At 31.1% G+C, this 25,739-nt stretch overlaps 1 protein-coding gene across 9 annotated transcripts in view; it reads right to left on the bottom strand.

Annotated features, from left to right (window-relative positions):
- Positions 1 to 25,295, bottom strand: part of LOC127730185 (uncharacterized) — a 57,574-nt gene extending 32,279 nt beyond the window's left edge. For 7 of the 9 annotated variants that reach the window (XM_052238449.1, XM_052238453.1, XM_052238457.1 and 4 more), the window contains exons 1-4: positions 25,203 to 25,295; positions 13,795 to 13,919; positions 3,236 to 5,110; positions 287 to 304 (exon numbers count right to left, since the gene is read on the bottom strand). In XM_052238449.1, coding sequence (XP_052094409.1) covers positions 287 to 304; positions 3,236 to 5,110; positions 13,795 to 13,864 — 1,963 coding nt within the window. In that variant the 5' untranslated portion in view covers positions 13,865 to 13,919; positions 25,203 to 25,295. Of the gene's footprint in view, positions 1 to 286; positions 305 to 3,235; positions 5,111 to 13,794; positions 13,920 to 16,243; positions 16,319 to 25,202 lie in introns of those variants that run through there. The other 2 variants (XM_052238450.1, XM_052238451.1) reach the window with 2 other exon arrangements.
- Between the last annotated feature and the right edge of the window lie 444 nt (positions 25,296 to 25,739).

The following is a 25,739-nucleotide window of genomic DNA, read 5'->3' as shown; positions in this document are numbered from 1 at the left end:
CAAATATTCAAACAAAAACTTAAAGTACAATCTTAATCAACCATCATTTACCCAACTGCTGTTAAAATAATCTATGAGTGAATCAAACTCAACAAGTGCTTGTAAACATTTACCAGGAACATGCATTTGTTTCAACCTTTCATATTATGTATGTTTATCTTTTAACAGAAATACAGATAAAGCCAAAACTAAAGAAGCTGCCACTCTATAATGCATACAAAGTAAACAGCCTTGCTTATGCAAAATCAAAGTGCTACAACAAAATAAACAAAATAATCAAACCTACCCTCCTCTCTGGAAACTTCTGAAATAACAGATAAAGGACGTAATATCCACGAATCACTGTAAGCCAATGGGTGAAACTTCCGAGAATAGCTATGTACTTGTTGGGATAAATTCAAAAATTCCTGCTCATCAAAAGTCATTGTACTTAAAAAAATCGTAATTTAGAATACTTTCTAATAATAAATCATTAGGGATAAGCTAAGAACCTTTGTATTATTATTTAATTCCTCGCCTCAATACACTAGCTATTCTATGTCAAAGTTCTCAAAGTATAATGTATAAGCTTCTTAAATCTGGGATAGATTGTTTATTCCTTCTTGTACTATCATTTTAATTTCTGAACCATAAAGTTAAAGTATAAAATTGTCACTCTATATAAATCCTCTCAAGTCTAGATTTGTTTTTTGAATTTTTGCAGTTTTGATAATCCAGGTGTAACTTTGTTGTAAATCCAAATTGTTAAAAAATGATGATATACAATAAGGTTGTATTCCTCAGCATCTCGTTTCAAAGTAATTGCTTCATTAAAATTTGATTCAGCTTCAAAACTTTTTTGCTGCTAAAAATGTCATTCTTTTATCTTGTTCTCCACTTGTAGACACAAGTACATTCACAATGTTCACCGACACGAACATTCCTAATATTTTCTGCATTTAAGATTAATGTACATACATTGTACTAGAAACTTAACAAAAATGGATGTTTCAGTGTAAATGTGGCTATATATCTCTTAAAAAATAATCCCATTAAAACTTAGATTTCTTGCACTTTTTAGTATAATTTGGTTAAGAATAATGACATTTAGCATGCAACTGAACAAACGCTATTCCTAACATTCATTAGAACACATACTCTTGTCTCACATATTTTATCCAGTCCTTCATAGCATCACTTAAGGTTCTTTCATACATCTTGAATTTTAAAAATAGATTTTTTTTTGTGTTTAACTTAATAATATAGCAGCTACACAATCTAGTAGGTTATAGAATTTTTAATAGCTCATTAATTCATCAATTATGTTTGAAGGGGTTTAACTTAGTCTTAATTAAAAGTTTATCCTGTTTGAGCCACTCTGTCATTTAGAGCTTTTTGAATGGAAATTATAATTTACAATAGATCAATTAGATTCAAAGGAAACTAAACTATACATGGTAAATGAATTATGGATGGACATATTTTATCAAATTCTGTCTCCATAAGTGGATGACATTTTCCCAAGTTTGATAAAAACATTAAAAAGATTGGTGTTTAAAGTGGGAGACAATATTTACAAATAAAAATTGTGGAGGGACCTAAAATTATTAAAAAGTGGCATTCAAAAATAATGCTAAATTTATAAAAGATTAATTAATAAGATTGTACCATGGTAAAATTCCTATATGCAGAAAAGTTTAGCACCTTTGGAATTTAAAATATGGACTTAAAAGGTCTTGCAATGACATGCAACAATAGGTCATGCTAACCAGAAACCAGTTTCAATCATACCAATTCTCTAATTATACTTTGCAATAGAAGACGGGAGAGATGAAAATATGGATACTTTATATCATTCACAAGTTAGCTAATTTTAATATGGTTGTATGTAAAAGATACAAAATTGAAATAAAAGTTATATGCATGTTTGCAATATATATTCCTCAATCCCCCCCCCATACATAAAAAAAAATAAAATGCTGCTCAATTTTCCTTATTATGTATAAATTCCTGCCCTAAAAAGAAAATCTGCTATGAATTGTTGGTAAATTTATGAGGTTTTCAAATTTCATCCATATAAACATCTACATTATAATTTTTTTTTGGACTTGATTGAATAAAAAAAGCCAAAGTATGCATTATGCAAATGTGAAAGTCCATGAAATGAAAAATTCTATAAATCAATCAAAGTGTGCACTTAAAGATAATTAGACATTCTTATAAAATTCCATTACACATTTTTACTAAAAATTAAATGAACGATGTATTTATCAACATTCATGATATAGTTTCAAAATTTTCTCCTTTGCCTTTTAAAAAATTACTGGAATGTGTTCAGTTAATAAGTTTACATTGATTTTAAACTGATCTATTGACAATATATAATCTGGCAAACTTTCAAAGCTTTTCATTCCTGTATTAATTTTTAAATGTACATTAAATTTGTACGTCAATAAATATATCTTGGATCGGCTATTTTCTATATTAAGTTCACACCTTAGAATAAAATTCTAAATTTATAAAAAGTGTATTCATACAGGCAATAAACACCTGAATAGTACATATTTATAATTAAAAACTTTCATTAAATTTCAATGTGACAACTGCAGGTGACCTAATTATCAAAACAGGTGAAGCACAGGTGACATGTTACTGCATGTTTTTTTCAATTAAACGTCTGTCAAAGTGTGAAAAGAGGTTTAAAAAAGTTCACAGTATTTGGCACTAAAAACTTGTGAACCTAAATGTTGCACACTTGCAATTATATATAATTCAATTTTGAAAGAAAGAATAAAAATAATTGTCATCTTGAATATGCTATTTAGTAGATAAAACTTTGAAAAATAGATTAGCCAATTCCTACACACTCATCTGTAAGAATTACTTTTAATATACAGTTTATTATCAACATGAAACTATGACTAATTACTTTTTCCCAGTATTTCATAAATTTATATTTTGTTTTTGAATAAATTAGCACAAACCTTGAAAGGTATGAACTAGCAAGATTTTTACAACATCTCAACAGAAGTAGGACAATACGTTGAATAATAAAAAATATTCTTATATTAAGGATAACAAATGTGGCTGCTGAAATTCAAAATAGCATATGATTTCATATTAAATGACTATCTTATTCAATATAGATCATGTAAAATACATCAAAAATATATAAGAATTAGGATAGGTTAGTGTGTCTTATTTTTCAGATACAAACATTTGACGGAATTGTTTTTGATGAAGATTAATGACTAACCTTGAGATAACGGACTAGCAATAGAGCCTTGGAAAGGTGAAGGTGATTTTACAGCACGTCCAGGTCCAAGCTGTAACATCTGCTGCTGTTGAGCCCCTGGTAAAGTTCCTGACATAGCTTGACCAGGAGTAGGGGAATCAGAATGAAGAGTAATTTTAGCTCCAAGTCGAAGCTGGTCAATTGTAAGTTCAGCTAAGGCATATTTAGAAAGAAGCTTATCATAGTCCATCTGCAGTTGCTGCACAAGTTCTGTTGCCTGCTTACGTTTATGAAATTCCTGTTTGAGTTTTGATGAGAGTTCAACTTTAGCTTTGTCCGATGAGCCACTGACATCATCATGTTCAGTATCTCCATGATCAATATTGATATGTGATAAATCTACTAGCGACATGTGAGTTGGCTTAACAGGGCCAAACTTTGCAGCAATATTTGTTGTGCTTTTACTTTTAACCCTGAAATTTTTATTATTGTCATCTTGGGCTGTAGGTTTAGGTAAAAGTCGTTTTGGGGGCATTTTCTCAGAATTTTGTTCCTTCTCACTTCCACCTTTTGCTGAGTGAGTCTGTTTTGTGTTTTGTTTTGATAAATTTCCCAGTGATGGTTGACGGATAGGTGTTTTAGGTCCTCTGTCAGAAGCAGATGATCTTTGACTAGTTACAGAATCAGGTCGTGTTGGGGTTATAGAACCTGACCTTCTCCAGTCCCTTTTATCAGGAGTCACTGATCCTTCTCTGCTGAAGGGAGTATTACCCCTACTACCATAGTCTGATACATCAAATGAGTCATCTTCAGTATGTCTACCATCTTGTTTTGGTGGTCCGCGATTTCTAATCTCCCTTTCTGTTCTTTCAAAAGACTGATCAAACGACCTGTTCCTTTGATTTACTTTGTCTCCTTTTCTATAACTTGGGCTCCTTGAAGGAACATCTCTTTCATTTTGATATGCCCTTATTTTCGCTGGTTTAGGGGTATCAGATATTTTACTTGTTATTAGAAATATTTCGTCATCATCATTTGTTCTCTGAGAATTGTTTTCAAAATCTATGCTGGTTGCATCTCCGAAGTCACGAGATTCTAAATTTTCCTTATATAATTCCAAAGCTTCTTCTGGGCTTATCTCAGGAAATGATCCTCGACTTAATGTCCTCAAAGATGTAGCTGTTGTAGGACGTGTATTTGATGTTTGGTATTCGTGACCATGAATTTGACTCCTACTTATATCAGGGACAACAGAATCATCATGGTACTCTTCTTCTTGTGGTGTAGGTGTTGCCCTTAAATAATCATCAAATGCAGGTCCGTCATCTTTTTCCTCAAAGTTTATATCATCCTTTGAAACATGCTCCTCCAAATGTTCAAATTCTTGAAGTGAGTCTTTGTCATCAACTAAATCTGCACCATCTACTAATACACCTAATTCCCTTAACTGTTTGTAATACTCCTCATCAAATAGTTCCTTTCCTGAGTCTGTTGATCGTCTTAGATTTTCAGTATCATCATAAGTTAAAGAATTATTGTAGCTGCTATGGCTACTCCTCACAGATTTATCGTTATATTTATCATTTATCGGTGTCTGCGCTCTCTCATGTCCATTCTCATCATAACCAGAGTAACCATCCTGATCAAAACTTAAATCATCTTTTGATGCCTCAAGGTCACTGATATTTTCATGGTCATCATCTAAAGGGTGAGAAACACTATCATAACTTGGATAGGATTGTAAATCAAATTGTCGTAACGTTGAAGAACTTCCTGCTGATTGTTTACTACCTCCAAATCCAGAGTCGGTCCAATGGGTTGAAGCGTATTTTCCTGAATCATGAATGTCGTAATCGTCTCTTAAAATGCCATCATCATCTATCAAATAATTACCAGCTGAAAAACAAAGAAAATGTCAAAACATAATATTGTACTTATTGGTCATTTTATATGTTCTTTAGAGGTATGTAATAATACGAGTAATAGGCTAATAATTGTCTACTTTAATTTTCATCCCCATTAACTATGTCAAATGTACCTTATATACTGTTTATCATAAGAAAAAACTTGGAACCAGAACAAGTGCCTATTTTTCTTCTCATAAACATAAAGTTGTCTTGACAAGAAAAACATTATTGTAGTAAATAAACTGTTTTTATGGTTTATTTACTACAATAATATAATATATGTTCCCTATTGGAATTTTGAAACAAAGAAAAACATATAGCATTGAAAATAACTATACTGAATAAAAGAAGATGTAGGGTATTCATCACTGAGACAGGATCCCAACATTGCTGTATTTTTTTTCAACTGTCTATGAACTTCAACTAAAATTTTGGACATTAAACAACTAACAATCAATCATTCAACTTTTGGCATAGGCCATCTTTAAAAATGTATCACTGTCCTAGTTCATGTATCAGAAAAAGACAATAACACTTGAGTTTCTGATAATTTCAAATCCTCTATGAACAGTTTTATTTACAATTTTTGTCAACAAGCTTCCATCCTACTTAACATTTTATACAATCTCTCAATAATACTCAAACAGACTACTAACTAGATTATCCATACTAACTTGATTATTAACAAATTCCAGTGGAAAACTTGAAGCACAATAAAATGTCAATAAGAATCACATTTCAGATGAAAGAACTGTATAAATTATAGATGTGGACAAATAGTTATAGCATTTTGTCATGTCAGATTTTCTTTTAGGTGTCAAAAACATTTCATTTCACATGCACATATATTGAAATACTACCCTAATAATAGACTGCTCATCAATAAAAAATATTAAAAATGTAAAAGACTTACAAAAAGAGAAAATAAGGATTGTAATGATGATTGAGATCCAGAAAAGCCAGTCAAGGTCAACAGATTATTGACCAGTCACTTAATAATACCTCATAGTATACAGTACAGTATATTGGGATGTAAAGTAATTAATTGATGGTCGCTTATTGATTTTTTATCCCTGAAAATGTGTGAGGTCTCTGTGTATTTTCAATTTTTGTATTCTATTACCATAATTTGAATGGTAATTAAGCAACTTGTGAGAGACAAATATGTGGAAAGAATGTTTTAAGGTGGTTCTCACATTTTTGGCATAAAAAAACACATTTGTTACGAGACTAGAATGAAGTTGGCCTTCTCGCTACAATTTTTTTTTATAAAACAACCACTCATACTGTGGATCCATTATTATTCCTGGGGTCCCAATTTTCATGGATTTCGTGAGTAATGGTAAACCACAAATTTAAATGTTCAACAAAGTAGTAATTTCATATAGGCTTTTCTTTTGCTCTGTGTTGAAGGCCTCACTGTGACTTTGAGATGAAGAACAGCAATAAAAGCACTGTTCCTTTGCTTTTTATGTGTCTTTTGCTGTGCTAACACTAATTTTGTGTCATGGATGGATACCCCATATCCTTTGTTTTCTATTGTATGCATACTTTGGCAAATCCACATATTCAAATATACAGGAATACACAACTTTTCCTCAATCCACGAAAATTGGTACCCACGAAATTAGGTACCCATGAAAATAAATGAATCCAAAGATTCAAAGTTAAATTTTACAAACAACATGGTAATTTTACACTCCTGATTTCAAGATTATTGTAGTAAAAACCTAGAGTACATGTACTGCAAGCAATTTAGCTCACAAAAAGACTGCTCCAACCCCTTTGGTAATGGAAACCCCAAAAATAGTTGAGATCAAAACAAAATAGCCACTTTAGGAGGTACACAATGGCATTATATAATGAAGATTCTAAAAGAAAGCAAGGGTTTTAATATTCAGTTTCCTCCGCAATAATTAATTTACTCTGCAAACTTTATGACAAAAGTCACAAAACTAAGAATTCATTATTATTTTCTTGAAAATGCAGTTGCTCAAAACATTTTTATTAAAATCTTAAAGATACTACAATTATCTTCTTATTCACAGAGTAAAGGATGTATGAAATTTCCAGGTGAAGTAGCCTTTGCAACACTTATTACAATATACATGTTGCTGCAAAGTAACAGAATTTTGTGAAATAACAAGCAGACCTGCCAACATTCCTTATGTATGGTGGATTTCCCACATGAATGGTATTGACCTGACTTTCAAAATTCTCATTATATAAAAACCTTATATTTCAAAATAGGCATTCAAGGAGTTTAAATGGCATTTAGGAACAAATATATGCTTCTTCAAAACTACAGTGTATTAAATTGAAAACACTTATGCCTTTATAAGAATTTTTTATTGACCAATAGTTATTGATCTAAAATATGCCTCTCAACAACTTGTCAATTTTTATAAACAATAATTTGTTTTGATTGTGCCCTATAAAATATATACACATTAATGAAAAAATTTAACCCCGCCCCAATTCTTGGAAAACATCATTCTAGAATTAAAGCAACACAACAATACAAAAGAGTTAGAGTGGAATAACTATGGACAAATGTTTACTTTTTACTCCTGAGCTAAAACAACTTACTGGATCAGGATGTAACATTAAGCAATTCTTGACAACCTAACAGCATTCTGCATCTCATATTTCAATTTTGATTCAATCTTTTTACAAGTTTTCCCATAAAAAACATTGAATTTGCTATATCTGTATAAAATGAGTCACGAAAGGGTGGAATCTACTGTTCAGGGAAAATTATAAGTGTGATATGAAACAACTTCTATTGGATAAATTAATGCTGCAGTATTTTACCCTACACAATAAACAGAAAATAGTTCTCAATGTGTCCTGAGATAACGTACATCAATCTAGGTCTCTTTCAGTATTTGTGTTTTATTTACTCCTTTGGTTTAATCAAATATTTCCATCAATATGACCTAAAATAACTCTGAAGCATCACATCCCCCCAACCCTTAATTCAAACTCAATAAATAAATTATAACAAGATGTACATACCAGAAATTTCAGTTCATCCAAAATAAATTCAATAAATCCTTAGAATAATTCACATTTTTAAATCTAATAATTTATAGAGAAAGTTGGCATTATATTTTGTAATATTACATAGGAGGCATCTAAAGTTGATAGATATTTAAATCAGAACAATAAATATACCTTGACCAAGTTTTATGTCAATAACTGTGAACCTTGGGAAGCATGCATATCAACATTTTATTTGAGGTAGCATAGCTACCTATCATACATAAGAAATCAGGGGATTTTAGTAAAATTTCAAAAGACTGTTTTGTTTAACTGTAGAACCTTCATTTAATGGAGAGAAAAAAGGAGGTAACAGAGCAACCTGAAAAACAAAACAGTTGTAATTTATACTTATCTGAAGTTATTCTTATAAAGGATTTAAAAGGAAAACGGTTGATTGATTGTTGGTTGCTTTACATCCAGTGGCAAATAGTCTATGCATGTTCAGGACCAGTTTAAAAGTGAAAAGGAAATATACTGTGAAAAGGCTTTCTTAGGTGTTTTTTTTCACATGCAAGACAAAATATATGCATTAAATAAAATTTCTAGCTTGAAACTTTAGAAGTTAATCGGAAAAACCATTTTCCTAGAATGCATAATTTCACTATAAAATAAACAAATTTCAATTTCATGTCATTTGTGGGAATCAAAATCCAATAATATGCACACCTTTGATATATGCACAAGCAGTCTGTATAACATATAAGTTTATAGGAGAAAACCAGATAAATCATGTACCCAGTGCATAATGGTGAAATACAACATCCTTTTATTTGTGGGAAATTTTAAAGATCAAATTGTGATAATATATACACCCTGAGTATATATACAAATGATCTGCATAAACTAAATGCTCTAGATTGAAATATGTAAGAGGAGTAAGCTGGAGAAACCATGGACTCTACATGCATAGTTTTACAAAATAAATGACAATTAAGTTCACCATCTTGTAATTTGAGGAAAGTGTGAAAAAATCCAAATCATGATTATATGCACAATATTAGTATATGTACAAAACTATACATGTATACAGTATAAAAATCATGACCTGAAAACAGTTGGAGGGGTTAGCGGAACAAACCATGTACCTTATGTGGGACAGGGCTAAAACAATATTTCAAGAGAAACCTAGTTCAATTTCCAATTTTTTTTGAAATAACAGTCTAGTTTCCAAAAATATTTTCTGATGAACCAAGTCAGCTCTTTCAGCCCATATTCACTTTTCCTATTTTTAAAAGATATCATTTGAGAAGTTCTCCCTAACAATGAGAAAAGGGGTGTACTTTCAGAATGAAACTGTGAAGGTACCTGAAGTCTGTTTTAAAAATACAAATGTTTAGATGAAAACTCTAGCATGGTTTGTATAGTTCTAGAATCAAAGCATACATATTTGCTTATTTACCTTAAAGAATGTACATTTAATGTCCCATTAAATTAAAATCCTGATCTTCATACTTGTCCACACATGAAAATATTTACAAATACACTACTGAGAATATTAAACATAGAAATCTTTAATTATTTCAATAACAGTTTTTGGATATTATCTTTAAATGTATTCATGTACCATTAACATAACACTCCAGATAATTGTGTCAATCCAAAATCATATTAGTTCAAATCAATCTCACCATGTAAGGTGAAAAATTCTTATATATATCTAATACATCCAAGGATGAATGGTGATAAATTTTTGATTTAACTTCTTTGTATGTACTTCTTTGTATAATGTAATATATACCTGCTTATAAGATATATTTATGATCAGTTAAGTGAATTCTAAAGTGTGCAAAGTAAACATAGATCTAGAAAAATTCTGAAAAAAGGTCATGTAATACACGTAACACTAATCTGTTCATTTAAATGTGTTAATATACTGTTAATTTCTGTTTTTAGATGCATCCACTAACAGATAAGGTTACAATGTTACTTATTCCTCCAATATGATTTACATTTTTCATAAAAAAAGGAAATTACAGCTAAAAAATAAATTCACACTAAAAATGTCTGTAAATAATTTATCAACTCCTACTAGTAGCAAAAATTCCTTAAGACTCACCTGAAGTAACTTAGGAAAATATATCCACAACAGGGATTAAAAATTCTTTATTTAAAGGATGTCTTAAGGACTTGTTGAAGTACTATCAAATATTTTGATTTTTTATTCTTCATTTATTCTCTAAAGGGTATATAAAGAAAATATTTAAATGCTAAACAAGGCTTGACTATTTTAATTTGATGAGGGCTTACTTTGGAAATAGTCTGACTGCAACCTGATTGGTTATTGACTAGAATCTCTTATCATAATTACCAAGGCTAGATCTATAATGTGTGTGTCCAAGTCAAAGAAACAAAGTTCTAATAACTTTACTGGAGGTCATACATACAATATACTGTAGTTAAAGTAGACCCCTATGACCCTTATACATGGCTAAAATAATTTAAATCAATACATTATGACATTTAATCTGTTCAAAATGCAGGCTAAAATAATGCAACAAAAGAGCTTGATATAATTACTTTTCTAGCAGTTCATAACAATATCCAGAAACTATATAATTGATAAAAAAATCTAAGAATTAGAGGTTTATAGTAATTGTATCAGTACTTTGTTAAAAGTTTTCAATAAAACAAAATCCTCAGCCTGCTGTTGACGTGGTAAACTTTCACTTAAATGATTTGTACTGTACAAAACCCCCTCAGTGAGACAACACACAAACCTATTTTCCCAAACAATTGTATGTTAAACTGGTCAGAGAAAAATAATTAAACAAAAAGCAAGAATGCAAGCCTTGGAAATCTCAGACACCCTTTAGTATATGTAAGTAAGATTCCTCACCATCTTTAGATTGATTATAGATTGGACAAGCCTTGTAAGGGACCTGAAATCCTAAAGTGTTTTTTTTTTTAGATTTCCTGGTCTTGCACTCTTCCTAAAAGTCTCTTCAACTAAATAAAATACTCTCATCAAAGTAAAGAAAACTGACGTATGATGAACACATTTTTATCTCTCTTGACTTCCCCAACTAGTACGGTACCAACACTAGAAGCTACACAATCCTGTATTCTCCCTCCACTACTCATGGAGAATATTGTCTAATGTTTAGCCGGATTTCAAAAAGAGTATAAAGCTTTTTAAATTGAAAGTGCATTCAAAAAATGCAAACCCCTTTTGAAACTAAAATTCAGAAAATATTTCTTGCAGGAGTTCCACAGAAACAGCCTATCCCTGTTAGTTTCTGTATACATGTATCTATATATCTATATATGCTTTCTGATCCTATCGTAAGAAAGATTGTCAAATTATTACTCAGTAAGTGGAATCTATATGAAAGATATAATAATCCTACCTTACCCAGAGCTGTGTCCTTTATTAATCTTCTTTTCACCAATTAAATTGAAAGTCATTTTTCATTGCAATTTTCTAATGCATTTTCAAAACCCTGACTATACATATTTGGGGTATAATTAAACTATAACGTTACGATATTAAAATACTTTACAAAAGGCAATTACATCCATTCGTCACAATCAAGCAGTTATTAAGGTAAAATGCTATACAAACAATGATTTTAATTACTTTAGTCAAAGTTAAAAGTCTGACCATAATTCTTTTACAGTTAATCTGATACAGTCAGGATCACTATTTGTAGAAACAACATGAATCATTTTAGATATACAAGTAATTATAAACAAGAGAGCACACACTGAAATGGCTTGCTAGCTTTATTGATCAGAAATGAATTTATGTATAATGGTTTTACTACAAGTATAACATACAATATCATAATCAATGATCCATGTAAATTAAGTCAAGGTTACCGGTAGAGACACCCTGTCAGACAGACATGAACACCTAACAATCATTCAATACACCAACCACAGTTAATCTATTGCTTACAGTATCTGAGAAATGGACTTTACCAAGAAACTTAAACCTTGATCAATGATCCATGAATTAGGTCAAGGTCAGGTGAACCCTGACTTATGACGTGAAGACCTTGCAAGAGTCCCATATGCCATATAGAATTATCCTATTGCTCATAATAAGCGAGGAATTCATATGACAATAAAAACCTTTTTATTTTTTTAACCAGTTGTTGAAGTTGAACCATGAAAGTGAGGTCAAGGACATTAGCCTTATGAAAGATGGAAGCTTAGTAACATAAGACATTTATATACAAGGTTTATGTATCATTGTCATTTTGCTTAGTTTCTTTTGTTACCTATTCTGACATCGGACTCGGACTTCTTTTAAACTGAGTTTTACTGTGCGTATTGCTATGTGTTTCTTTATTCTACATTGGCTAGAGGTATAGGGGGAGGGTTGAGATCTCACAAAACATGTTTAACCTGCCGCATTTTTGCGCCTGTCCCAAGTCAGGAGCCACTGACTGGCCTTTGTTAGTCTGGTATGTTTTTTAATTTTAGTTCATCAGAATCATTTATACGTTCTGGAGTTTAGTGTGACGTCCATTTTCAATGAACTAGTACACAATTTAATTAGGGGCCAGCTGAGGACCACCTCCGGGTGCGGGATTTTCTTGCTGCGTTGAAGACCCTTTGGTGGCCTTCGGCTGTTGTCTGCTCTTTGGTCGGGTTGTTGTCTCTTTGACATATTCCCCATTTCTATTCCCAATTTTATTTGAAGCATACAGGTATTCTGCCTTCTGAATTATTAAGCTTTATACAAATGGATAACACTGACACACTGCGAGACAAACATCCCCATGTCTAACATTCAGCAACTTTTGTTATAGAGAACAGACAATAAATCAATGCCAAAAATTTTGAATGATTTGACTCAAAAACTTGAAATATAATTCAACGTTAATTAAAAAGAATTTTGCTTTCTTTTTTTCAAATGTTAAAACTTATGAAATAACCTTTTGGCCTAGGACTTATAATTCTATGTAATTGTAACTGTTTGAAAAATCAAATCTTAAAACAGGAAAGAAAAGATACATGATAGAAGTAAAAACTACATGTGTAAGCTCGTTATCTATTGCCATTGTCAAACATCTAGTACTATTTTTTACTTTGTATATTAAAGGTATAAGGGAAATAAATCTTAAAATATATAGCTATTTATTGTATGTGTAACAGACAGAATCATTACTTATAAATTTAAGAAAAGTAAATTTAAAAATGTTAAAATACACATATAGTTGGTTATTGTATCATGTACCAGACAAAATTATGTTCTGCATGTATCTTATAAAATAAAAGAGATTTTTCTGCTTAAGAAGAGTGTTTTGATTTTAAACATAGTTATTACAACAGCTGCAAAAGCAGTACTGATACAAGAGAATGTTTGATGTACATTTTTGTTCTGAAGCATTTTGGGCTTTCTACAACTTTCTTCTATATTTACATTGTGTATGCATCAATATCAGATGTAACACATTATCTAACACTTAACAAATCTGAAAATGATGTAAGTCCAGTTTTAAAAGATTGAATATTTGTACTCATGATGATAAAAGCCTTGGGTTGTTGTCTCTTTGACACATTTCCCATTTCCATTCTCTATTTTATTAACTTCCACTCACCAAGACTGAGCACAAGACAAAAAAGATCTGCTGGAATTATTAGTTATAACAATACTAGTATCTATTGTTCTAAACTTACGTGAGTTAGAATCTCTCAAAATTCCATCATCATCCAACTCGAAATCTTCACTGTATTCTAACAGTGCCATATTAAGAATTGCTGTAAAATGTTAACTGCTTTAATCCATGATCTTTTCTAATTTTCTGAAAGAAAAAAATCCAATAATTAATTTTTTAGTTGCATGCAGTCATATTTAATATTTTAATCACATCAAAAGCCATTCTTTTAATTCCTAGTCATCGCTTCTGGTTACCTTCAATAGCAAAGTCACTTAATAATGTTTTGAAACTGCAATAGAAGTATTTCCTTTAGGCAATCAACATATTGTTTTTCTAACCATCGTTACAGTAATTAGGAATCCTTTAATCTTAAATAACATCACTTAATTCAATCTAATCAATAATTGTCCAAGCAAGACAACCATACCAAAATGAGAAGCAAGTGTAGAGTGCTATCTATTATCACATTTCACTTAATTTGTTATTTAATAAAATTTAGGTTGTTAGTAAATTAACTCACTTTGAATATTTTAGATATTTTACATGTATGTACACTACTATGAACATATCACTCCTACTACCATTTTGTTTAACAAACATAAGCATAGTACTGTTTGGTAAACAAATGTTTACTTATGTTACTCAATCTAAATCAATCTGACTACATACTGTATTGACTATTGTAGTAGATAAATATCTGTTAAATCCAGTGGATTAAGATCAATGTTATGATCTAGGAATAATCATTTTCATCAGATTTTTTAAATAGAAATATACATACATATCCGTCTGGGTTTCTTATAATTGTGTTGTTATATAATGTATTGGCTTTATAAAGTAAAAGATTATTTTAAAAAGTCAAGGTTTTGCACTGCTAAGTAGTAAAAATTTTATGGGACAAAAATAAAAAAATAATAAGCTATTGCTAAGTGACAGTTTAACTTATGGACACTTAAAGCTGCAAAAAATACCTAAACACTGCATTCCTCTTGATTGTACTGATATTGTGTTAATACCACGACAAAATCCCGAACAACAATCTTTGTTCTACCTTTGTATTTATACCAGTATCAATCTATTATATACATACAAATCGGAAAGACAGTCAAACTGAGTAATGTTTGAAATATAGACCAAAAATCTTACCTTAATTACCAATAATTCCTCCTGCTTTGGAAGACATTTGTGACTGTCATTTAAAATCTACAGAACACGAATAAAAGATTTGGATATATATACGTCAATGAGACAGCAACCCAACCACAAAAATAACCAAAAGACATAAGAAAGAAACATCCTCAGCAACTGACAGGTGTCCATACAATATTTTAAGCCCTAAATCATCATACTATAAAAGTTGTTATTCAATTTAAAAACTATCCAAGATCTGCAGTCGTTACAAAACAGTTCATTTTCCGTCATTAATATTTCTTAAACTTTCCCCATAAAAATAAATTAATTCTATATTGGTCGAGGTAAAGTCATTTTATTCAATTGTAGTTACCACAATAATGTCATTAAATATGAATGATTTAATTATTGTCATAATAATGGAATTGAAACTTTGTAATAAATTCAGCTTGAATAATTTTTATAAAAGCAAAAAGATGTGGTATATGATTGCCAATGAGACAACTCTCCACCAGAGAGACCAAATGACATTGATGTAAGAAACTCTCAGTCAACATCAGACTCAACATACAGCTTATACCTATTCTGACAGCACATACTCCATATAGAACTACTATCATGACTATCAATTACAACTTCAACTGAGATAGCTGTTATGTAATGTAGGTAAAACCATCCTTTTGACAGATATATTGAGAAGTTATTACCCTGTCGATGTATGAAACATCATGTTGCCATGAAGTTGATAACACAGATACTTGAAATTGTACAACTTTAAAACTTTCCCAGTATACGTTTATGATTTAACCAAACGTTTACCATGACCACTAAACCATAAAATATAGGTTAAACAAATTAAACCATCTTTTGATATATACATTTACATGTATCTTGTGTACACACATGTTGTGTAGTTCACATCAATTTATATATAAATTCAAGAGTACCGGTACATGAATATATACTTTTATACAGAAGTTTTATGTTGGTAGCAAATGTACCTTATACCTTTTTGGGGGATTGACAAACTGATGGACCCATAGAACAAATAAACTTTATAAGAACATAATCTGTAATGGGATATCCTGCATTTATCATTCTTTACCATAAAATAAGATCAAATTGCAGAAAGACCCCACTCCTACATTAACCATAGTATATCGGTGTAAATTAGATACACCCAATCAAGCCAACAACCTCATGGATGTACAATATACATGTATCTACTACATAAACATGATAAACTTTACAAGTGAGAAAAAAAACTTCATAAAGGGATAACTTAGGATGTATTAGAATTATGGTTTAACCAATAAAACAATCACTTCAGACCTTACCAATGCCTTTAAGAAGTGTCCTACAGATATATGGATGGTCATCTAAGTTTTACAACCTCTCCAATCCTTTGTATTAATCATTAGATATACCAGACATGATATGTTGGCAGGATGACAACTTCCTATAGTCATAACTCCGATATTTCATCAACGGAACTTTGTATACTAGGTATTTATTTCTTTACAAAGCACACCATTTAGTTAAAGTGTAGATATGACGACATTTAAAGCAATTTAACTTTACTGTCTTTGTCCCCATTGCAAAATTTATTAAATAGATGTTTATAATTTTATTGTACTTATTGATTGATTTAAATAAGGTGTAGATATGACTTTACCTTAATGTTAGGTTTAAATGAACAGAATATTTAAGCTTTTTGCTACAATGCAAATAAATAAATTTTCATTTCTTAAACTGTATCGCAGCAGTTAAGAACAAGGTTCTCATTAAAAAGATTCAAACTATTTTTTTGGTAAATTTGAAAAGAAGGTAAATCACATTAAGTGTATACAATTATTGACTGTTTCTACAAAGTCATGAGAGGAATAAAATAGACTAAAATATTTTCAGGATTCACTGAATTTACCAAATCAGAAGAAAATGATTTGGGCAAGCTGCATAAATATATATATAAAGCTTAAAAGATTCACACAAGTATTTAGCTTCCTGGTCTAAAGGACCAGTCTGAGTTATTGCCATCACTTGACATTTGTCCTTTATTGTCAAATCTTCTGTAAAACTACTTGGCAAATAGGAACAAATCTTAGCCACAATTGTCCTTAGGGTATCTGTTTAATAAATGTGTCCAATGATCCTGCCTACCAACCAACATGACTGCCATGACTACATAAATGAAGCCATTTCACATGGTTGGTCAAAATTTGTTGTGGATATTGAGACAATGAAAAGGGAAACAAGGGCACATTTTTTAAGTGAGCAGACAGATTCAGGGAGCAGTTTGATCAGGGCTAGACACAGTGCTCCTATATTTTTGGCTAGGGAGGACACTATAGAACATAGGGGTAAAATACAAGTATTGTGTAATATCTTGAAAACTGTGATAGATAAAACTAGAGGCTCTAAAGAGCCTGTGTCGCTCACCTTGGTCTATGTGAATATTAAACAAAGGACGCAGATGGATTCATGACAAAATTGTGTTTTGGTGATGGTGATGTGTTTGTACATCTTAATTTACTGAACATTTTTCCTGCTTACAATTATCTCTATCTATAATTAACTTGGCCCAGTAGTTTCAGAGGAGAAGATTTTTGTAAAAGATTACTAAGATTTACGAAAAAATGGTTAAAAATTGACTATAAAGGGCAATAACTCCTAAAGGGGTCAACTGACAATTTCGGTCATGTTGACTTATTTGTAGATCTTACTTTGCCGACATTTATTGTTTTTTACAGTTTATCTCTATCTATAATAATATTCAAGATAATAACCAAAAACAGCAAAATCACCTTAAAATTACCAATTCAGAGGCAGCAACCCAACAACGGGTTGTCCGATTCATCTGAAAATTTCAGGGCAGATAGATCTTGACCTGATAAACAATTTTACTTCATGTCAGATTTGCTTTAAATGCTTTGGTTTTTGAGTTAAAAGCCAAAAACTGAATTTTACCCCTATGTTCTATTTTTAGCCGTGGCGGCCATCTTGGTTGGTTGACCAGGTCACGCCATACATTTTCAAAACTAGATAACCAAATGATGATTGTGGCCAAGTTTGGTTTAATATGGCCCAGTTGTTTCAGAGGAGAAGATTTTTGTAAAAGATTACTAAGATTTACGAAAAATGGTTAAAAATTGACTATAAAAGGCAATTACTCCTAAAGGGGTCAACTGACCATTTCGGTTATATTGACTTATTTGTAAATCTTACTTTGCTGAACATTATTGCTGTTTACAGTTTATCTCTATCTATAATAATATTCAAGATAATAACCAAAAACAGCAAAATTTCCTTAAAATTACCAATTCAGGGGCAGCAACCCAATAACGGGTTGTCCGATTCATCTGAAAATTTCAGGGCAGATAGATCTTGACCTGATAAACAATTTTACTTCATGTCAGATTTGCTTTAAATGCTTTGGTTTTTGAGTTAAAAGCCAAAAACTGAATTTTACCCCTATGTTCTATTTTTAGCCGTGGCGGCCATCTTGGTTGGTTGACCAGGTCACGCCACACATTTTTAAAACTAGATAACCAAATGATGATTGTGGCCAAGTTTGGTTTAATTTGGCCACGGAGTTTCAGAGGAGAAGATTTTTGTAAAAGATTACTAAGATTTACGAAAAATTGTTAAAAATTGACTATAAAGGGCAATTACTCCTAAAGGGGTCAACTGACCATTTCAGTCATGTTGACTTATTTGTTAATCTTACTTTGCTGAACATTATTGCTGTTTACAGTTTATCTCTATCTATAATAATATTCAAGATAATAACCAAAAACAGCAAAATTTCCTTAAAATTACCAATTCAGGGGCAGCAACCCAACAACAGGTTGTTCGATTCATCTGAAAATTTCAGGGCAGATAGATCTTGACCTGATAAACAATTTTACTTCATGTCAGATTTGCTCTCAATGCTTTGGTTTTTGAGTTATAAGCCAAAAACTGCATTTTACCCCTATGTTTTATTTTTAGCCGTGGCGGCCATCTTGGTTGGTTGGCCGGGTCACGCCACACATTTTTTAAACTAGATACCCCAATGATGATTGTGGCCAAGTTTGGTTTAATTTGGCCCAGTTGTTTCAGAGGAGAAGATTTTTGTAAAAGATTACTAAGATTTACGAAAAATGGTTAAAAATTGACTATAAAGGGCAATTACTCCTAAAGGGGTCAACTGACCATTTCGGTTATATTGACTTATTTGTAAATCTTACTTTGCTGAACATTATTGCTGTTTACAGTTTATCTCTATCTATAATAATATTCAAGATAATAACCAAAAACAGCAAAATTTCCTTAAAATTACCAATTCAGGGGCAGCAACCCAATAACGGGTTGTCCGATTCATCTGAAAATTTCAGGGCAGATAGATCTTGACCTGATGAACAATTTTACCCCATGTCAGATTTGCTCTTAATGCTTTGGTTTTTGAGTTATAAGCTAAAAACTGCATTTTACCCCTATGTTCTATTTTTAGCCGTGGCGGCCATCTTGGTTGGTTGACCGGGTCACGCCACACATTTTTAAAACTAGATACCCCAATGATGATTGTGGCCAAGTTTGGTTAAATTTGGCCCAGTAGTTTCAGAGGAGAAGATTTTTGTAAAAGTTTACGGACGACGGACGACGGACGACGGACGCAGGACGACGGACGCAAAGTGATGAGAAAAGCTCACTTGACCTTTCAGGTCAGGTGAGCTAAAAAAATATGGCAGGGAAAGAAATTCTTAATGTCAAAATCTATTTTGACCAATAGAAGTTATTCCTCTAAAATGACAATTTTTGCCTTATTGGTTATAATTTTTAAAGCTATATAGCTATAGAGAAAATTTGATAACCAGTGATGATAAGCTAGACAAGATTTACAAATTAGTCAACAAGAATGAAATGATAATTGATTCCAAAGAGGATTTATTTTCCTAAGATGTCTTTTTTTCAGCATAATCTTGTAGCAAAAAGAAATGTTTACAATAAAAGAGACCAGCAAGACAAGATCTACTAAGGTCAGACATCACAAATATCATTTATCGACTTTTCATTGGAGTTAATATATATATACTTTTTTTTTGTACTTTTTACTATTATCTTGAAAAATAAAATAGATATGCAATATAATAGAAATTTGGTCTAAACAATAAATAAAGTCTCAGTTGAGCAATTGAGACTCATTAGAGATCTTGTTATTGACTTTACATTTATATTTTTGTCATTTTATGCAATTTATATGTACATATACATAAAGAAATGTGTAAAGTAAATCATTGTCTATCTGTGGTTTGAAACAATTTATACAATGAAAAAGAATGGGAAGAGTTACAGGGCTTCTAGAATTCAGACAAATGCCAGGCAAATTTGCTTGGCTCTACTACTTGTACTTGTGGTATAAAATTCAAAATGTTCAACTTAGATAAAAGTGTGCATTCTAGGTATTTGAAGACTATATAATAGACCCCTTCATGGTTATTGCAGCCAAGTTGAATAGGGGCAGATTTTCGTAATGGAGGTAAAAATGGTTTTAAAAATACGGGAAAACATAATTACATACACCATTTTTACAGATAAAACATTGAATAACAAAATATTGACGATTTATTACAAAACAAATCCTACTCAAAATATTGATATACTTTTTGTACTTTCATACTATTTCCGCCTCTATTCTATGCCAAGTAAACAACTGCATGTCCACCACAGAGACCAAATGACATAGAAGTTAGCAACTATAGCTCTGTCTTTAACAATGAGCAAAACCCATACCATATGATCAGCTATAAAAAGCCAGACATGACAAAATGTGAAACAATTCAAACAAGAAAACCAATGTCATTATTTATGTACAAAACAATAAACAAAAATAAAATATGACAGATAGCGACCAACAAAAGCCACTAAAATAGAGGCTCCTATTCTTTGGACAGGCACATACAGAAATTGTTAGAATGTGGTGGGGTTAAACATTGTGTATATTTGATTTATGACAGAGGTACATTGTAATAGCCGGTTGATGAGCTGCATTGCTCGTCACATATATTTTAAATTAATTATAAGAATATACAAGGATGTTCAGGCTACCTACTGTTAAGATAAGTGATCATTAAGTCTATGTATAAAAAGGTGTTGGTAGAACCACCAAAGTATTAGATAAGGACTGTTCATTAAATTCCTATATTTTTCAACCATCTGTTTAGTTATTATACATTGTACATACAATTTTCATGTATTTAAACAAATGAAATAAAAGTAATCTTTTCTTACACAGAAATGATAGATCTGGTATACATGGTATACTACAAATTCAACCATTTTTTTGTTTATCAATATAAACTAGAGGCTCTAAAGAGCCTGTGTCGCTCACCTTGGTCTATGTGAATATTAAACAAAGGATGCAGATGGATTCATGACAAAATTGTGTTTTGGTGATGGTGATGTGTTTGTACATCTTAATTTACTGAACATTTTTCCTGCTTACAATTATCTCTATCTATAATTAACTTGGCCCAGTAGTTTCAGAGGAGAAGATTTTTGTAAAAGATTACTAAGATTTACGAAAAAATGGTTAAAAATTGACTATAAAGGGCAATAACTCCTAAAGAGGTCAACTGACCATTTCGGTTATATTGACTTATTTGTAAATCTTACTTTGCTGAACATTATTGCTGTTTACAGTTTATCTCTATCTATAATAATATTCAAGATAATAACCAAAAACAGCAAAATTTCCTTAAAATTACCAATTCAGGGGCAGCAACCCAATAACGGGTCGTCCGATTCATCTGAAAATTTCAGGGCAGATAGATCTTGACCTGATAAACAATTTTACTTCATGTCAGATTTGCTTTAAATGCTTTGGTTTTTGAGTTAAAAGCCAAAAACTGAATTTTACCCCTATGTTCTATTTTTAGCCGTGGCGGCCATCTTGGTTGGTTGACCAGGTCACGCCACTTATTTTCAAAACTAGATAACCAAATGATGATTGTGGCCAAGTTTGGTTTAATTTGGCCCAGTTGTTTCAGAGGAGAAGATTTTTGTAAAAGATTACTAAGATTTACGAAAAATGGTTAAAAATTGACTATAAAGGGCAATTACTCCTAAAGGGGTCAACTGACCATTTCAGTCATGTTGACTTATTTGTTAATCTTACTTTGCTGAACATTATTGCTGTTTACAGTTTATCTCTATCTATAATAATATTCAAGATAATAACCAAAAACAGCAAAATTTCCTTAAAATTACCAATTCAGGGGCAGCAACCCAACAACAGGTTGTTCGATTCATCTGAAAATTTCAGGGCAGATAGATCTTGACCTGATAAACAATTTTATTTCATGTCAGATTTGCTCTAAATGCTTTGGTTTTTGAGTTATAAGCCAAAAACTGCATTTTACCCCTATGTTTTATTTTTAGCTGTGGCGGCCATCTTGGTTGGTTGGCCGGGTCACGCCACACATTTTTTAAACTAGATACCCCAATGATGATTGTGGCCAAGTTTGGTTTAATTTGGCCCAGTTGTTTCAGAGGAGAAGATTTTTGTAAAAGATTACTAAGATTTACGAAAAATGGTTAAAAATTGACTATAAAGGGCAATTACTCCTAAAGGGGTCAACTGACCATTTCGGTTATATTGACTTATTTGTAAATCTTACTTTGCTGAACATTATTGCTGTTTACAGTTTATCTCTATCTATAATAATATTCAAGATAATAACCAAAAACAGCAAAATTTCCTTAAAATTACCAATTCAGGGGCAGCAACCCAATAACGGGTTTTCCGATTCATCTGAAAATTTCAGGGCAGATAGATCTTGACCTGATGAACAATTTTACCCCATGTCAGATTTGCTCTTAATGCTTTGGTTTTTGAGTTATAAGCTAAAAACTGCATTTTACCCCTATGTTCTATTTTTAGCCGTGGCGGCCATCTTGGTTGGTTGACCGGGTCACGCCACACATTTTTAAAACTAGATACCCCAATGATGATTGTGGCCAAGTTTGGTTAAAGTTGGCCCAGTAGTTTCAGAGGAGAAGATTTTTGTAAAAGTTTACGGACGACGGACGACGGACGCAAAGTGATGAGAAAAGCTCACTTGACCTTTCAGGTCAGGTGAGCTAATAAAAGGAGATGTAATTTCAACATCAATAAGACAGCAACCCAACAATACAATCAATAAAAATATTGACATCAAGTTTGTCAAGTTTAGCTCAGTTTTGTTTTCTATTATTAACTTTTGATGACAGAATCAAATAATCAACATTACCAAGATAAATTACAAAGAGCTTGTTCTTTTTTTGCGTTGCAAAATGATTTTGATTGATTATGCTAAGAAAAAATACCATGAATGAGAAGGCAGAGAGATTTATGGAAACTTGAGATTTCTTTATATTGATTTCAAACAAGAACATGTTAACAACCATAAAATTTATTTTCATTTGTCAATATTTCTCCAAAAGGAGATGGTATGCAATGGCCAATTTTCATGGTTCTTTGAATGGAAAATAAAAAAGTAGGATAAATTTATGAAGTAGCATATACATCTTTCATAATTATGTTCACAAGAAAATTTCTTTCAAAATCAGTATTTACAATGTATTATTTTTTAAGTCTTATTTTCTTTACAGTTTCAAACTTCTTGCATTTAATGCAAATCTGTAATAAAATCCCATAACTTGGAAATTTTCAATCTGAATATTTTAAAATTAAAGGGATCCTACATCAATAGATATAAACAATTCACCAAAGTTTCATGAAAATTGGTGAAAGCTTTTTTGAGATATTGTCCGAATTGTTGACAACTAACGGACAGACAATGGTATACCACAATACATCCCGTAAATGGGCATAAAAAATGTTTTTTTTTAGTTTGTGCAACAAAATAAAGATTTATTTGATCCAAGATGTTAATGGGGGTTTAAATGTCTTTTATGGTAAAGACTTGGTTTGTATATGTACATGTATCTAATATGACCAAAAACCACGGGAAAAAATACCGTTTTAAATCAAATGTGTCATTTTCAACATATTTATCAAGTCATGTAAATTAAATTGTGTCATAGCAGTTAAAACACTGCAGTAACTAATAATGTATAAATGAACCTGCTTTTACATTTACTACATGTATTCCTTAATGAATTTCACTTTAGCATATTGTAAAACTAAGAGACCACTCACAATCTTGATTCCAATTAAAAAAAACAACAACATGTAAATGTGCCCCTCTGTCCTTAAATCCCAGAACACTCCACACTATTTGATTAAAATTACAGTGAAAAATTCAACTCAAAGATACATTGGAATTATAAATTTACTTACATTATTATTATAATCCATTTATAAGTCTCTTGTTATTTTATAGACATGCTTATTGATGAATCCAGAATCTACATTAATTTCCATATTTCATTTACTACATGTATATACATTTTATAATATATAGGTATTTATTAAAACTTTAATCATCTAGAAGAAAACTCTTAGTATAACAAAAGCTCAAATAAAACTTCAATGGTAGATTGAAAGTAATAAAGGTAATAGGTTTATAAAGAATTGGCAAATATTATTAATGCAATTGTTTAAATGAAAACAATAATTCAAACCTCAGATAAATACCTAATATGTATATACATGTATCACATATGTGTAAAGTACATGTATGTAGGTCAGCAAATCCAATCGCAAAGCATGTAGCTTTCATGTTTTATTTTAAAATTGCTAAATACTTTTCAAATTTCAAACTATTTTATTAACTATTAGACTAATTAGGAAGAAAATCACATCATGCAATTTACAGTACAATGTACATGTATACATGTGATTTCAAACAAGCATAGGCTTGAATGATTATTGAATGATTTAAAGATTTTCAAGTCAGGATTTATAATATATGTGTCTGACATAACCATCTAATGCTTTCATATATATTAAATGTTATAATTTTATAATGTTGTGAAATTTAGTTATTTCATTTGACAACAATGCAAAATGATATATTATTGGAAAGAGTATTTAAAACCAAAACAGAACCGAAGCACAATATTAATAAAGTGCAAGTGTACTGGAATGTGCAAAATAAAATAAAATAAAAACTGCTACTGAAAAAGATACTTGTCTGTCACCATCAAAAAGTTGGTTACAACAATAACCAAGGTAACGGCGTCGTTTACCTGGATACAAAAACTTACTTTCCGGTAAATAACACGACAGGTGCGTGTGCCTTAATAACATGAGTATGAATGTAAAACGTTGTTATTTGCTTGTTAAGGGAATCAGTGTAATTAATTTCTCACCTGTCATGTGTTAAAATGAACATGAAAAGTCGCATTTTCGGGGCATAATTGACTTGTAAACAACACACATTTAACGTCCTTTCTTTTGTTCCGGTTGAACCGGAATGTTATTTAAATTGCGGAATAGTTAACGAAACGAACTCTACATAACGTTCAATCGTATAACGCATTTTCGTACTCTTTTGAATTTTATAGCAATACACGATTGAAAAAATTCGGGGATAATTCATGTTATTTTTTCACAGTTTTTTACTCAATTATTGCTAGGAATTCACGTAACTGTGAATTTTATAAATACATAAAATCTGGAACTTTTTGTTAGTATACAAAATTAAGTGTAAGCTCGGCGTAGTCGAAAATTTAAAATTTATCTAGATATCTATGTAGCAACAGAATGGTATGCAGCGCAGGGGTTCAATTGGATGTAAAACATGTATACGGAACATATAGATGAACGACTGTTCAGTCTTGGTCTACTTAGGCGTACAAGAGATAAATTTTTATTTCCAATAAAGGATCCATTATGGGCATAATCAG

The sequence above is a fragment of the Mytilus californianus genome, unplaced genomic scaffold (assembly GCF_021869535.1).
Source record: "Mytilus californianus isolate M0D057914Y unplaced genomic scaffold, xbMytCali1.0.p SCAF_2, whole genome shotgun sequence".
Classification (NCBI taxonomy): domain Eukaryota; kingdom Metazoa; phylum Mollusca; class Bivalvia; order Mytilida; family Mytilidae; genus Mytilus; species Mytilus californianus.
Note: the sequence above shows the minus strand (reverse complement) of the source record. Positions and strands in the feature narration are given on the sequence as shown.